The sequence below is a fragment of the Triticum urartu genome, chromosome 2A, assembly GCF_056163025.1.
Source record: "Triticum urartu cultivar PI428250 chromosome 2A, HENAU_Tu73, whole genome shotgun sequence".
NCBI classification, from domain to species: Eukaryota; Viridiplantae; Streptophyta; class Magnoliopsida; order Poales; family Poaceae; genus Triticum; species Triticum urartu.
Window position 1 is genome coordinate 695,243,796 of NC_141874.1, and position 15,225 is coordinate 695,259,020.

At 46.4% G+C, this 15,225-nt stretch overlaps 1 protein-coding gene across 1 annotated transcript in view; it reads left to right on the forward strand.

The window, feature by feature from the left end:
* The first annotated feature begins 9,923 nt into the window (after positions 1-9,923).
* The window catches only part of LOC147986853 (uncharacterized), a 54,392-nt gene continuing 49,090 nt past the window's right edge, over positions 9,924-15,225 (forward strand). The window contains exons 1-2 of the mRNA XM_087542171.1: positions 9,924-10,182; positions 15,110-15,120. Of these exons, the coding sequence (XP_087398297.1) occupies positions 9,924-10,182; positions 15,110-15,120 (270 nt within the window). The remainder of the gene's footprint in view (positions 10,183-15,109; positions 15,121-15,225) is intronic.

Genomic DNA, 15,225 nt, shown 5'->3' on the forward strand with positions numbered 1-15,225 from the left:
GCTAGTATTGGAGGAGGCAAATTCTCGTGGCCTGGTTTGACACTGGCCACGGAAACCTTGAAGACGTTCAGGGGGATCGGCCGGCTGTGGAACAATGGTTACTTCGGCTTCATTATCGTCGCCTTCCCCACGTCCACCTTCTGGTCACCGATGGTGTACAATATGGTGCACGGGGTTTCGTCGGCCTGCAAAGAAAAGTCTGCGACGTGAGACATCCGAAAGGCAACGAAAACGGGAGATTATACATTTATATTGAAGGGGGCCGGTGTGACAGATACCGTGAGGGCGTCGAGCTCAGCCAAAGACGAAGCACCACCGAGCACGTCCGGTGCGGGAGCCGGTGCGGGAGCAGGTGAGGGAGCAGGTGCGGGAGCAGGTGAGGGAGCAGGTGCGGGAGCAGGTGTTGGTGCAACGCTAGTCAAGCTATTCCCCAAGAAGTCGGCAAGGGGAAAGTCCTCTGCATTTTTTTCTGGATTTTGCCTTGTCCAAGTGATAACGCCCGTCACCAAGGAAGTAGACAAATCTGCAACCACCTGTTTTGCGGCAGCTACCACTGTTGCGACTGTCTGAGATGATTTCTTCTCAACCGCAATCTCAACCTTCTTGTCGATGTTTTCTTCAGTTAACCTCCGTCTTTCCTTTCTCTCCTCTGTGGTCTCACGGTAGTACTTCTTCCACGTGGCGCCGTCTCCGACACCGTGCTTGCGTCCATACGACGGTCGAGTATCCACCAGTTGTCGTTTCAATATGTTCAACGCCCGGTTGAATGGAGTGTCCCACTTGGGCCTCGCCAATGCCTCAGACGGCGAGTCGCTTTCGGCCGCAATCCGGTGCTGCTCTCTCTGCAAAAGGCACAAGGATCATTTACAAATATGACTAATGTGTGCAGTCGAATTAATCAGAAACTAAAATTACCAGCAGTCTCATGAACTCCGTAATGACCGGTGTTGTCTTGTAAACCTTCTTCACTGGGTCCCAACGGTGCCGGGCCCTGAGGACGTCACGCTCCTGCGGGACGGTGAAATCTGCCAAGGGGTCTGGGATGCCAAGACTCGCGGCTTCTGCGTCCTCGTTGGCCCATTTGGACCTCTTTCCGCCGTAACCACGGCTTCCGAGGTGGTGGCTCCCAATGTTCCTCTCTTGAAGCCCCTTCATGTACTGAGACTTTTTTCTGGCAGCTTCGGCCTCGCAAGCCTCCTTGAATATTTGAAACTGCTCTTTCGTGATTGTTGGATTATCCTTTACAATCTCGGAGTAGGGTTCCTTCTTGTTGATGATCTTTGCTTTCACTCGATTTTTCCAGGCGGCCAACGTGTTGCTAAACTTGGTCATGGCGTGTTTGTTTATCTTCTTCATTGCCGGGTCCTCATCTGGATCTTCATAATCCTTCTCATTCCGGCCCGGGAACAAGAATATCTAGTGAAACTTCTTTAGGAGGGAGCTCCTCATATTTTCTATCTTCGGTAGTTTCTCATTGTTGATGGTGGCGGTTGTCCGTACGATGCAGCCTATTTGATTGCCGTAGCATCGACGCGCTTCCTCGGGCGCCTTTGGCTCAAAATTGTCGTCTTCCACCTCCGTGACCACCAGTCTAGTAGTCTTGAGTTTGTTAGGAAGCTGTTGCCTCTTTGATTTCGGTTCTACACCGGCTCCGCTCCCCGAGGCAGCGCCGGTCTCGATGCCGGTCTGAGTCTCAGCGCCGGTCTCAGTCTCAGCACCGGCCTCAGTCTCAGCGCCGGTCTCGATGCCGATCTAAGTCTCAGCGCCGGTCTCAGTCTCAGCACCGGTCTGCGTGTCAGTCTCAGTCCCCGATGCCACTAGTTGATCGTCGGCAAGGCTAAAAAATTCGTCTGCCGCCCGGTAGACGTCGTCGCAATCACCAGAACCCTGTCCTTCATCGTTGCTAGCCATGTTTCCTACGATTAAATCTAGTAAATTAATTCTAGACCTAATAAAATGAATAATGACATACAAATGGCCTATGTTTTGCAGGAACGTTGACTCCTTCCTAGTGCGGCAAATCCCGGGCACTCGATATGTCCTAGTTTGTAGCACAAGTCATGCTGAAATTCACGGAAAATTTCGGCATGACCTCTGCTAAAAAGTGGACAAATCGAGAACCTGAAATTTGCCAGAACGGAAATGAATCAACATTCCGGCAAAACATAGGCCACTCAGCTTCATTCCCTGGAAACAACAAAAGGCCACTGGGCACAATCGAAACATGGGCAAACAAAATTGAGGAATTTGCATATATCCTGACCACTTCAAATTTGCATGTCCTATAGCGTTTGACACTTCAACAAAATCTACAAAAATCATACATGCTCTCTCAAACTCAATTCAAAAACCAAATATAGATTATATTTAGTTAACTACTGAACTAAACTTTACTCTAAACTAAACTCTACTGTCCTAATTAACATCTACATTATCTACTACTTAACATCGTCTATTATTACCCTAACTAAAAAACATCAACATTATCTACTACTTAACATTAACATCTATTAACTAAAAAGGATGGGTTGGGGGGCTTACAGAGAGGGGAGAGACGGTGGCGGGGAGGTGCTTGGCGATGGAGGTAGGGCGGGGTGGGCGGGCTCAGGATCGAGACGCGGTAGTCTTGGCGGGCTCGGGGGCGGTGAGGTCGAGGGTGGCGGCGGTGAGGTCGAGGGAGGCGACGGTGAGGTCGAGGGCGGCCCGAGAGGTGGAGGCGGTGAGGCTGGGCGGCCTCGGGCGGCGACCATGAGGATGAGCGCGGCGTCGATGCCGACAGGAGACGGCGGCAAAGTGGGGGCGACGGCGGCAAAGCGAGGGATCGATTTGGGGGAGAAGTGGTGGCCGGGGGAAAACGTTTTTGCTTAAGTAAAAAGTAACGGTAGCACGTTACAGAAAATGCGCTATAGCTAAGTAAGCTATAGCGCGTTTCAGAGAGCGCGCTACTGCTACGTCTTCATCATTTTTTTCCCTTTTTCATTTTTTTCTTTACATTTTATATTTTTTCCTTTCTCCTTTTTCTATTTCTTTCATTTTCATTTACTTCTCTATTCGTTTTTCATTTCATTTTCTTTTCGTTAGTAGTAGCGATTTACACATAAACGCGCTGCTATAAGTTTATTAGCGGTAGCGCGGTTTTTGGAAGATCGCTACTACTATGTGTAGCCCATCGGCTAAGTGATTGGAATTTTAGTAGTAGCGAGTTTTCGGTGAGACGCGCTACTGATATATGTCCATCTGCAACACGCTTATTTTGCACGCACTACTGCTATCTATCAGTAGCGTGCTCTTTTAACAAGCGCTACTGCTAAAGTTCTGTGTATAACGTTTTCCCTAGTAGTGGGATATGGAGGATAAAGTCCTCAATCCAGACCCTAGGGTTTGTGGTCCCGTCGTACGCCTCTATGTTCACTGGTTTGAATCCTTCTGGGAATTCATGGTCCAGCACCTCATCGGTGAAACATAGGGGGTGTGCGGCACCCCTGTATTGGGATGTGCCATGGCATTCGGACAGTTGTAGAATTCAGTTTTGATTTTGTGCCGGAGCGCGCTTCCTAGATCCATAGATGGATTTGGTCATACCGGACTCTTGGCACAAGTCCTCACGTAGATCGTGTGTTGACTTATGTGCGACTTTGTTAGCCGCTCTATCGCGGTCACAAGGTGGTGGATCCGGCCGGTTGGCCGTTTCATTTTTTGGCTGTGTGGGCTCTAAGGCCTCATCATCGAATTCAGGTAATAGCTTGTGCTTTGGATAGCTCTTTGTGTGGTAACTTCCACCGTACTTTTCTTCGTTGTCGAGCACTTTGTTCCACCTGCTCTTGAGCGTATTTTGTCCGGCCTTAAGCCTTTGCTTCTGCTTCTTCAGACTCCTCGCTGTGGCAATAAGCCTTCTGTGGAGGTTCTCTTGCGCCAAGTGCGTTTCCGAGATGATGTGTGCATCTTCGTCCGGACTGTTTCCCCCCGAGAGGGGGTTTGATGAGGTTTATCCTCGGCGTCGCTGTGTTCGGACGTCGGATCCATAGTTTGTTCGCCGTTTGCAGCTTCATCGTGCTCTGCCGCCAGGGCAATGTGGTCGTCGTTTCCTCTAGAGTCGATTGGAGTGTTATTTTCTCTTGCGCTGTTATCGCTGTTTTTTCTATGGCGGGACTTAGAGCGGCGCCGCTGACGTCAGCGCTTGGGTTGCTTCTTGGAGGGGCCATCCTCCGCTGTCTCTTCGCCATTGCCTTCTTTGGGTGTATCCACCATGTATATGTCATGTGATGAAGTGGCTGTCCGGCGCCCTGTGGGCGCTGGTTCCTGTTCATCTCCTGCATCTTCCACCATGCCGTCGATGTCTTCGGAGTCGAAGTTGAGCATGTCGGTTAAGTCGTCAACAGTGGATACTAAGTGGGTGGTGGGTGGGCAGCGAATTTCTTCGTCATCCGCATCCCATTCTAGCCGGATATAGTTCGGCCAAGGTTCTCCTGACAAGGAGAGAGACCTTAATGAATTTAGCACATCGCCGAAAGGCGAGTGATGAAAGATATCCGCGGAGGTGAACTCCATGATCGGCGCCCAGTCGGATTCGATAGGCACGGATGCAGGCGGCTCGGAGTCCGTGGCCGGAGACGAATCCAGTGGTTCGGCGACATGGCTCTCGTAAGGGGTGAAGTCAGTATTCGGCTCCATCGCCACTGAGAGTGCGGCCTCCATGGCGGGGTCTATCCCTTCGTCCTTGGATGGCGCGATTTGCTCCGGATCGAAAGCCGGAGTAGTTGCAGATGTGATCTCCCGAACACTGTCCGACAGCAGAGTTACGTCGTGCTTGTCATGACTGTGCGGCGCACCTGACACAGGCTCGAATCCGTCGAAGATCAAGTCTCCGCGGATGTCGGCAGTGTAGTTTAAGTTTCCGAATCTGACCTGATGGCCAGGGGCGTAGCTCTCGATCTGCTCCAGATGGCCAAACGAATTGGCCCGTAGTGTGAAGCCGCCGAATACAAAGATTTGTCCGGGGAGGAAAACCTCACCCTGGACCGCATCGCTACCGATGATCAAATGAGCCATCAAGCCTTATGGTGACGACACAGTGGAACTCTCAATGAAAGCGCCAATGTCGGTGTCAAAACCGACGGATCTCGGGTAGGGGGTCTCGAACTGTGCGTCTAAGGCGGATGGTAACAGGAGGCAGGGGACACAATGTTTACCCAGGTTCGGGCCCTCTTGATGGAGGTAATACCCTACGTCCTGCTTGATTGTTCTTGATGATATGAGTATTACAAGTGTTGATCTACCACGAGATCGTAGAGGCTAAACCCTAGGAGCTAGCCTATGTTATGATGTTCTCCTACGGACTAAACCCTCTGGTTTATATAGACACCGGAGGGGGCTAGGGTTACACAGAGTCGATTACAAGGGAGGAGATCTACATATCCGTATTGCCCAGCTTGCCTTCCACGCTATGGAGAGTCCCATTCGGACACGGGACGAAGTCTTCAATCTTGTATCTTCATAGTCCAACAGTCCGGCCAAAGGATATAGTCCGGCTGTCTGGAGACCCCCTAATCCAGGACTCCCTCAGTGATTATGTATTGTTATACAACTCTCATTTAAGATTTTTTGCAGGCAAACTCCTCTCTAAATGGGAAGGTCCTTACGTCATCAAGGAGGTCTATCGTTCCGGTGCCATAAAAATCAACAACTTCGAAGGCACAAATCCGAGGGTGGTGAACGGTCAAAGAATCAAACATGATATCTCAGGTAATCCCATAAATGTTGAAACTAATGTTATTGAAACCATAACCCGGAGGAGTACATAAGGGACACTTTCTGGAATGTTTCAAACTCCGAAAAGGAATAGGTATGTGGTATGGTAAGTAAACCGACTCCAAAACAGTTCTAATAGCAATTTTTCTCCATTTTGGAATATTTAAGAAAATACGAAAATAAGAAGCAGTCCGGAAAGGAGACGAGGCTTCCATGAGGGTGGAGGGCGCGCCCTACCCCCTGGGCGCGCCCCCTGCCTCGTGGGCACCTCGTGTACCCTCCGGACTCCGTTTTCTTGCACGATACTTCTTTTGGTCGGTAAAAATTCATTATATAATATCCCGAAGGTTTTGACCACCGTATCACGCAAATATCCTCTGTCTTTGTTTCGAGTTGTTTTCTGCTGCAGATATAGAGCAAGATGTCTTCTCAAGAGTCAGTCGGGGAGAGTCGAGTGTCTCATCTGACACCGGGGCCAAGAGCAAACAGCGATGCTGGCCACTTTGGGCCATCAAGTGAGGAAGAGATGGAGGCCGACTTGAAAAGGATGGATGCCATGGAGGAGGATGAAGAAGTTACTTCTCATTTCCGAGCTGGATTCATGATGGGGGAACTACATAGCTCAGCTATTCCAAACTCGGTCATCCCTTCCAATGTTAGATTTCTTTCTTATGAAAATATGAAAAAAAAGTGTTACTTGTTCTCCCGCAGCTATGCAACATCCTTGGGTAAAAGGAGCTTTAGCCGTTACGGGCAAGCTCTGTAAGGAACTAATGGACCTCAAGCAGCAAGTCAATAAGCTAGAAGAAGAGAACCGTATCCTGAAGGGCATCATCGATCACCAAGAATATCACGTCACCATATCCAAAGAAGGAGACATAAACACATGGGCATGGGCACTCCCCTTGGCAACTGCCAAGCTTGGGGGAGTGCCCCGGTATCGTATCACCATCACAACTTTTATCTTTACCGTTTTTCTTAGTTCGATCCTTTTGGTAATATCTTGATCTAGTAGAATAAAGTTTTAGTATGATCTAGTTTTGAGCTTTGCTTTATGATCCTTCTATGTAATCGATTCCATGAGCTATATAATAAAGATTAGTGATGAGTCAAGAGCTTGATTATCTTGCTATGATCTTGAGGGAATAAAATAAAAGGGAAGAATAAAAAGAAATAAAGAGATCATATGGATCTTATGGAAGGTAATGACTTCACACATAAAGAGTATGATGAATAAAAGTTGTTGAGAGTTGACAAGCATAGTTTTGGTCATCATTGCAATTAATAGGAAGTAATAAAGAAATATAGGTTTTCACATATAAATATACTATCTTGGACATCTTTTATGATTGTGAGAACTCATTAAAATATGAGATGCTAAACAGTTGATGTTGGACAAGGAAGACAATGTAATGGGTTATATTTTCTTACATCTGAAATAAATTATATTGTCATGGATCATCCAACATGTTGAGCTTGCCTTTCCCTCTCATGCTAGCCAAATTCTTTGCACCAAGTAGAGATACTACTTGTGCTTCCAAATATCCTTAAACCCAGTTTTGCCATGAGAGTCCACCATATCTACCAATGGATTGAGTAAGATCCTTCAAGTAAGTTGTCATCGTTGCAAGCAATAAAAATTACTCTCAAATATGTATGATTTATTAGTGTGGAGAAAATAAGCTTTATATGATCTTGTGATGTGGAAGAAATAAAAGCGACGAACTGCATAATAAAGGTCCATATCACTAGTGGCAATGTAAAGTGACGTTCTTTTGCATTAAGATTTCGTGCATCCAACCTTGAAGCACATGACAACCTCTACTTCCCTCTGCGAAGGGCCTATCTTTTATTCTTGTCGTATAATTCTTACTAGAGTCATGGTGATCTTCACCTTTCCTTTTTACATTTTATCATTTGGCAAGCACAATGTGTTGGAAAGATCCTGATATATATAGCCAATTGGATGTGAGTTTTCATGATCTATTATTGTTGACATTACCCTTGAGGTAAAAGGTTGGGAGGCAAAATTATAAGCCCCTATCTTTCTCCGTGTCTGATTAAAACTTCATACCCGTAAATATTGCGTGAGTGTTAGCAATTGTGAAAGACTAAATGATAGTTGGGTATGTGGACTTGCTGAAAAGGAGCAAATATTAGAGACCTATTATGCACTTCTCCAAAAGTCCTGAAACTTCACGGGAGCACGTTTCAGAATATAAAAAAAATATTGGGCGAAAGAAGTACCAGAGGGGGGCCACCCACCGTCCACGAGGGTGGGGGCGCGCCCTACCCCCCTAGGCGCGCCCCTGCCTCATGGGCCCCCTGGCAGCCCTTTGATTCCCATCTTTGGCTATATGGAGTCTTTCATCGAGAAAAAAATCATAAGCAAGCTTTTGGGAAGAAATTCCGCCGCCACGAGGTGGAACCTTGGCGGAACCAACCTAGGGCTCCGGCGGAGCTGTTCTGCCGGGGAAACTTCCCACCGGGAGGGGGAAATCATCACCACCGTCATCACCATCGATCCTCTCATCGGGAGGGGGTCAATCTCCATCAACATCTTCACCAGCACCATCTCCTCTCAAACCCTAGTTCATCTCTTGTATCCAATCTTCGTCCCAAAGCCTCAGATTGGTACCTGTGGGTTGCTAGTAGTGTTGATTACTCTTTGTAGTTGATGCTAGTTGGTTTACTTGGTGGAAGATCATATGTTCATATCCATTATGCATATTAATACCCCTCTGATTATGAACATGAATATGATTTGTGAGTAGTTACGTTCGTTCCTGAGGACATGTGAGAAGTCTTGCTACAAGTAGTCATGTGAATTTGGTATTCGTTCGATATTTTGATGAGATGTATGTTGTCTTTCCTCTAGTGGTGTCATGTGAACGTCGACTACATGACACTTCACCATTGTGTGGGCCTAGGGGAAGGCATTGGGAAGTAATAAGTAGATGATGGGTTGCTAGAGTGGCAGAAGCTTAAACCCTAGTTTGTGCGTTTCTTCGTAAGGGGCTGATTTGGATCCATATGTTTCATGCTATGGTTAGGTTTACCTTAATACTTCTGTTATAGTTGCGGATGCATGCAATAGGGGTTAATCATAAGTGGGATGCTTTTCCAAGGAAGGACAGTACCCAAGCACCGGTCCACCCACATATCAAACTATCAAAGTACCGAACACGAATTATATGAGCGTGATGAAAACTAGCTTGGCGATAATTCCCATGTGTCCTCGGGAGCGCTTTCCTTTATATAAGAGTTTTTCCAGGCTTGTCCTTTGCTACAAAAAGGATTGGGACATCTTGCTGCACCTTATTTACTTTCATTACTTGTTGCTCGTTACAATTTACCTTATCACAAAACTACCTGTTACGATAATTTCAGTGCTTGCAGAGAATACCTTGCTGAAAACCGCTTATCATTTCCTTCTGCTCCTCATTGGGTTCGACACTCTTACTTTTCGAAAAGGCTACGATAGATCCCCTACACTTGTGGGTCATCACCCCGCTCCTCCCCCCTCACCGCGCCCCACTACCGCCAAATTCGGTCCCCTCGGAGTCGGAGACTATGACGCTTCCGAGTGGGGGATCGATTTCTCCGATCATTCGCTTGAGTACGATGATGACGGCTACACCCCCCTCTGAAATCGAAGCACCAAGTAGGAAGCTTACTACGATCCCCAAAAGATGGCCCTGTTTCTCCACCAAGGGCACCGTGACATGCCGGACGACACTTCACTCGAGTTCCACACACTCTTCCCCGGAGAGGGTTAGAGGTCATCCGGTGTGGTTTGTGTCCGTCACGACTACTCATGGGCTTGGGCACGCATTGTTGTCTTCTCATCGGACACCATGGAGTAGCAGATTTTTTCGGAAACTGCGACGCTGGTGCCTGAGGGCTTCAAGTTCACAACCCACACGACGGTGGGTGGGTTTATCTATTGGGAATTCGAGGGGACTATCACATAGTAATTTTTTGTGCTCAACACAGATACCTTTCAGTTCTCTCGAATGGATCTACCGGCGCCCTTGAGAGAGGCATATCCAAAATTTAAGATTGGTTAGACCAAGGATGGGAGGCTATGTTTCATAAATGAGAAGGAACATACGCTTTCTATTTGGATCTTGGCAGCCGGCGATGATGACGTCGAGAGATTTGTGTTGCACAAGATGTTCCCATTGCATGCTAGTTTTATGGAGGTCACCAACTGTTCAGCGGAAGATACAATCTCGGTGCGACTTTTGGCAGTTTTCAATGGTTTTGTATACCTTTTTGTTTGCCCCTTGAAGAATTTCATGGATCAGTTCAAATCCCCTGAGTGGTTCATGTCCTTCTCTCTAGAAACACCGGAGCTGAACCAGCATTTCAAGAGAAGAGAGTTACTTGGCTGCCCTATCCGTCCCTACTTGGCGTGGCCTCCTTTGGTCAGTCTGTGTGACCATGGTGCTAAGGATTCTTTTTAATGGCTGGTCCATAGATCGTATGCAATGAAGTTTCCTGATAGGATTGCATTGATGTATTGCTGTGAAAATATGCTACCAGCTTTAGTGAAAGTAACATGTCTTACTTGCATAACCCACAGTAGAGGAGCTGGCAGTGATATTACTATTCATAAAAAATAGTAGAGGACCTCAACCACTTGTACAATGTACATTATTACAAGGATGCAAAATTATAGACTTCTAGCATCAGGGTTTCTGCAGATTATATGATACCATTATGATATAAAGCTCCATATACATAATCTATAACTAGTACTCCCTCCGTAAACTAATATAAGAGAGTTTAGATCACTAAAGTAGTTATCTAAATGCTCTTATATTAGTTTATTGAGGGAGTATATGTGTAGCAAGATTTTCGGTACTCCTTAAATATTTGGAGGGTTTCTCCAAATTGTATGATAACACTATTATAAAGCTCCATATGCATAATTTATAACTAATATATATGAACGGCTAGATTTTTTAGTAGTGTTTAAATATTTGGATATGGATAAGTTATATGCTAAATGGTAAGTTACATTTTCTTTCTCCTTCTACATTTTTTTGTGTTCCACTTCAGATTTACATTTACATATTTTCTAACATATATGTGTTGGATAATTTGATGCCAATAAGAACTGAGCATTCCGCCATTGTCTTCATACACAACATGATTGAAGCTTTGTATTGGACTGTTAGACAGCACACACAATTATCCTCATGGCACTATCTAACCTCTTGTGTATTTTTGGAGGGACGCAACATATATGTGTTTTTAGGTGCATATGTATCTCTCATGGTTCTTAATCCTTATAGAGTCCAAATAGGCCACGTTCTTTAAAAAAGCATCCAAAAAGAGTCAACATCCTACAATATGTCCCCAAATCAGAAAACGCATTCAACTTTGTTTCTCTCTCTCTCTCTTAAACCAAAGTATAGATGTGTTTTTAATCATCGAATCTTAACTGTTCATTTCTTCTCTTAAATCTCAACCTTTTTTACTCTTTGATAACATAAAAGTAATAGTTAGATATATTCCAGTTCAAGGGGAGCCTTGGCGCAGTGGTAAAAACTAGTAAAAAATAGGGCTTTGGTTGGGGCTTGGCCAGCCCATTAGTCCCGGTTCAGTCATGAACCGGGACCCATGGGGGGCATACATCCCGGTTTGTGCGCCCAGGGGCCTGGCCGGGGCCTCGTGGGCATTGGTCCCAGTTCGTCTGGATCCATTTGTCCCGGTTCCTGACATGAACGGGGACCAATGGGCCTCGCTCCTAGCCCACATACATTGGTCCCGGTTCGTGGCTCGAACCGGGACAGCTGGATGGCTTTTAGTCCCGGTTCCAGCCACGAACCGGGACAAATGAGTTGCCTATATATACCCCCTCGTCGGCGAGCAGAGCACTCCACAGTGCTCTGTTTTTTTGGCCGGCGAGGGGAGGGCATTTGGGTGCTCTAGCTCACCTTCCTATGCACATGAGGTGTTCGATGAAATGCCCGAGCCATGCTAGTTAAGTTTTATCCTCTTGAAGCTCGACCTCCAAGCTCCATTTTCCCCGAGATTTGCATAGGTTTAGCAGTCCGTCACGTCTTGTCCCCGTCTTCACCGCCGTCGATCGCCCACGCTGATCTCGTCGCCGGCACCACCGTGGTGAAGCTCTTGTTCTTATCTTCTTTATGAAAGAAAAACAATTCTTACTTTAGATAGATACTTGTCTAATTTTCTTACTTTTGACACACATAATTATATATAATGCACGCAGATGAACCGGCAATGGATGTACGGTGATAGACACACCTCCGAGTACATTAAGGGCCTGCATAATTTTCTCGAAGTGGCTAAGGCAAACAAGCAGAATGGTTTTATGTGTTGTCCATGCCCTAATTGTGGGAATACGCAGTCTTACTCTGACCAGAAAATCCTTCACAACCACCGGCTTTATAAGGGTTTCATGCCACACTATAATGTTTGGACGAAGCACGGAGAAATAGGGGTTATGATGGAAGACAACGAAGAAGAAGAGGACGATGACAACTATGTGCCCCCTGAATACCGTGATGCTGCAACAGGGCCCGATGATGATGATCTCCGCGGGGTCATTGTTGATGAAAGGACACAGTGCGAAAGTCAAAAGGAGAAGCTGAAGTACGATCGCATGTTAGAGGATCACAAAAAAGGGTTGTACCCCAATTGCGAAGATGGCAACACAAAGCTCAGTATGTACTGGAATTGCTGTAGTGGAAGGCAAAGAATGTTGTGTCTGACAAAGAATTTGAGAAGCTACTGCAAATATTGAAGAAGAAGCTTCCAAACGACAACGAATTGCCCGACAGTACGTATGCAACAAAGAAGGCCGTATGCCCTCTAGGATTGGAGGTGCTGAAGATACATGCATGCCCTAATGACTGCATCCTCTACCGCGGTGCGTACGAGGATTTGAACGCATGCCCGGTATGCGGTGCATTGCGGTATAAGATCAGACGAGATGACCCTGGTGATGTTGACGGTGAGCCCCCTGGAAGAGGGTTCCTGCGAAGGTTATGTGGTATGCTCCTATAATACCACAGTTGAAATGTCTATTCAGAAACGAAGAGCATGCCAAGTTGATGCGATGGCACAGAGAGGACCGTAAGAAAGACGGGAAGTTGAGAGCACCCGCTGATGGGTCGCAGTGGAGAAAAATCGAGAGAAAGTACTGGGCTGAGTTTGCAGGCGACCCAAGGAACGTATGGTTTGGTTTAAGCGCGGATGGAATTAATCCTTTCGGGGAGTAGAGCAGCAATCACAGCACCTGGCCCGTGACTCTATGTATGTATAACCTTCCTCCTTGGATCTGCATGAAGCGGAAGTTCATTATGATGCCGGTTCTCATCCAAGGCCCTAAGCAACCCAGCAACGACATTGATGTGTACCTAAGGCCATTAGTTGAAGAACTTTTACAGCTGTGGAATGGAAACGGTGTACGTGTGTGGGATGAGCACAAACAGGAGGAATTTAACCTGCACGCGTTGCTGTTTGTAACCATCAACGATTGGTCCGCTCTCAGTAACCTTTCAGGACAGACAAACAAGGGATACCACGCATGCACACACTGTTTAGCTGACACCGAAAGTATATACCTGGACAAATGCAGGAAGAATGTGTACCTGGGCCATCATCGATTTCTTCCGACCAACCATCAATGTCGAAAGAAAGACAAGCATTTCAACGGCGAGGCAGATCACCGGAAGAAGCCCTCCATGCGTACCGGTGATCACGTACTTGCTATGGTCAATGATTTACACGTAATCTTTAGAAAGGGTCCCGGTGGACTATTTGTTCCGAATGACGCTGAGGGACGCGCACCCATGTGGAAGAAGGAATCTATATTTTGGGACCTACCCTACTGGAAATACCTAGAGGTCCGCTCTTCAATCGACGTGATGCATGTGACGAAGAACCTTTGTCTGAACCAGCTAGGCTTCTTGGGCGTGTATGGGAAGACAAAAGATACACTGTAGGACGGGAGGACCTGCAACATTGGCATGAAAAAGACGGCATGCCTCCAAAGCAGTATGAAGGTCCTGCCAGCTACGCTCTTACCAAAGAAGAGAAGGAAATCTTCTTTGAATGCCTGCTCAGAATGAAGGTCCCGACTGGCTTCTCGTCGAATATAAAGGGAATAATAAATATGCCAGAGAAAAAGTTCCAGAACCTAAAGTCTCATGACTGCCACGTGATTATGATGCAACTGCTTCCGGTTGCATTGAGGGGGCTTCTACCGGAAAATGTCCGATTAGCCATTGTGAAGCTATGTGCATTCCTCAATGCAATCTCTCAGAAGGTGATCGATCCAGAAATCGTACCAAGGCTAAGGAGTGATGTGGCGCAATGTCTTGTCAGTTTCGAGCTGGTGTTCCCACCATCCTTCTTCAATATCATGACGCACGTCCTAGTTCATCTAGTTGACGAGATTGTCATCCTGGGGCCCGTATTTCTACACAATATGTTCCCCTTTGAGAGGTTCATGGGAGTCCTAAAGAAATATGTCCGTAACCGCGCTAGGCCAGAAGGAAGCATCTCCATGTGCCATCAAACAGAGGATGTCATTGGGTTTTGTGTTGACTTCATTCCTGGCCTTAAGAAGATAGGTCTCCCTATATCGCGGTATGAGGGGAGACTGACTGGAAAAGGCACGCTTGGAGGGGACTCAATAATATGCAGGGATGGGTATTCTTGGTCTCAAGCACACTACACAGTTCTACAGAACTCTACCTTGGTGAACCCATATGTCAATGAACACAAGAACAGTCTGCGCTCCAAACACCCGGAGCAGTGTGACGACTGGATTACATGTGAACACATCAGGACTTTTGGCAGTTTGTTGGAAACACGTGTTAGAGGTGACAACACTGTTTGTGATGAGTTGTACTCGTTGTCCAGGGGACCATCTTTGACTGTATTGACTTACAAAGGATACGAGATAAATGGGAATACATTTTACCCGATCGCCCAAGATCGAAAGAGCACCAACCAAAATAGCGGTGTCCGCTTTCACTACAAGAAATATGTCAACTTATGACCTTCTGTCAGTGACCCTGGAAGAATTGGTCATAAATCTATGACCATTTTAGACCAATTGGTCAAAAGCTGTTCGGGGGGCTCCAAACCCTAAACCATTGCGACCATTTTGGTCAGAAAGGTCATAATTTCCTTACACGAAATGGTCATAAAGCAGACAACACTAGTCCGCTGCCTTATTTCTAGCTGATCATGACCAATATAGATGGTCATAACCTTGTAAATTGTGGTGGATTGGTATGACTTGGCGCCACCTCGTCAGTTTTGCCTATGTGTCATGTCCATGTGTCAATTTTTGCCCTAGGTTGTGAAGCAGCCTATATTTCTGTCATTCCGAAAATTCCCCAAAAAATCTCATAAAATCTTTGGGTCATATCTTCGTCAAATATGTAAAAATCCTTCCTTGCCTAGTTCAAAAATAATTCAACAATA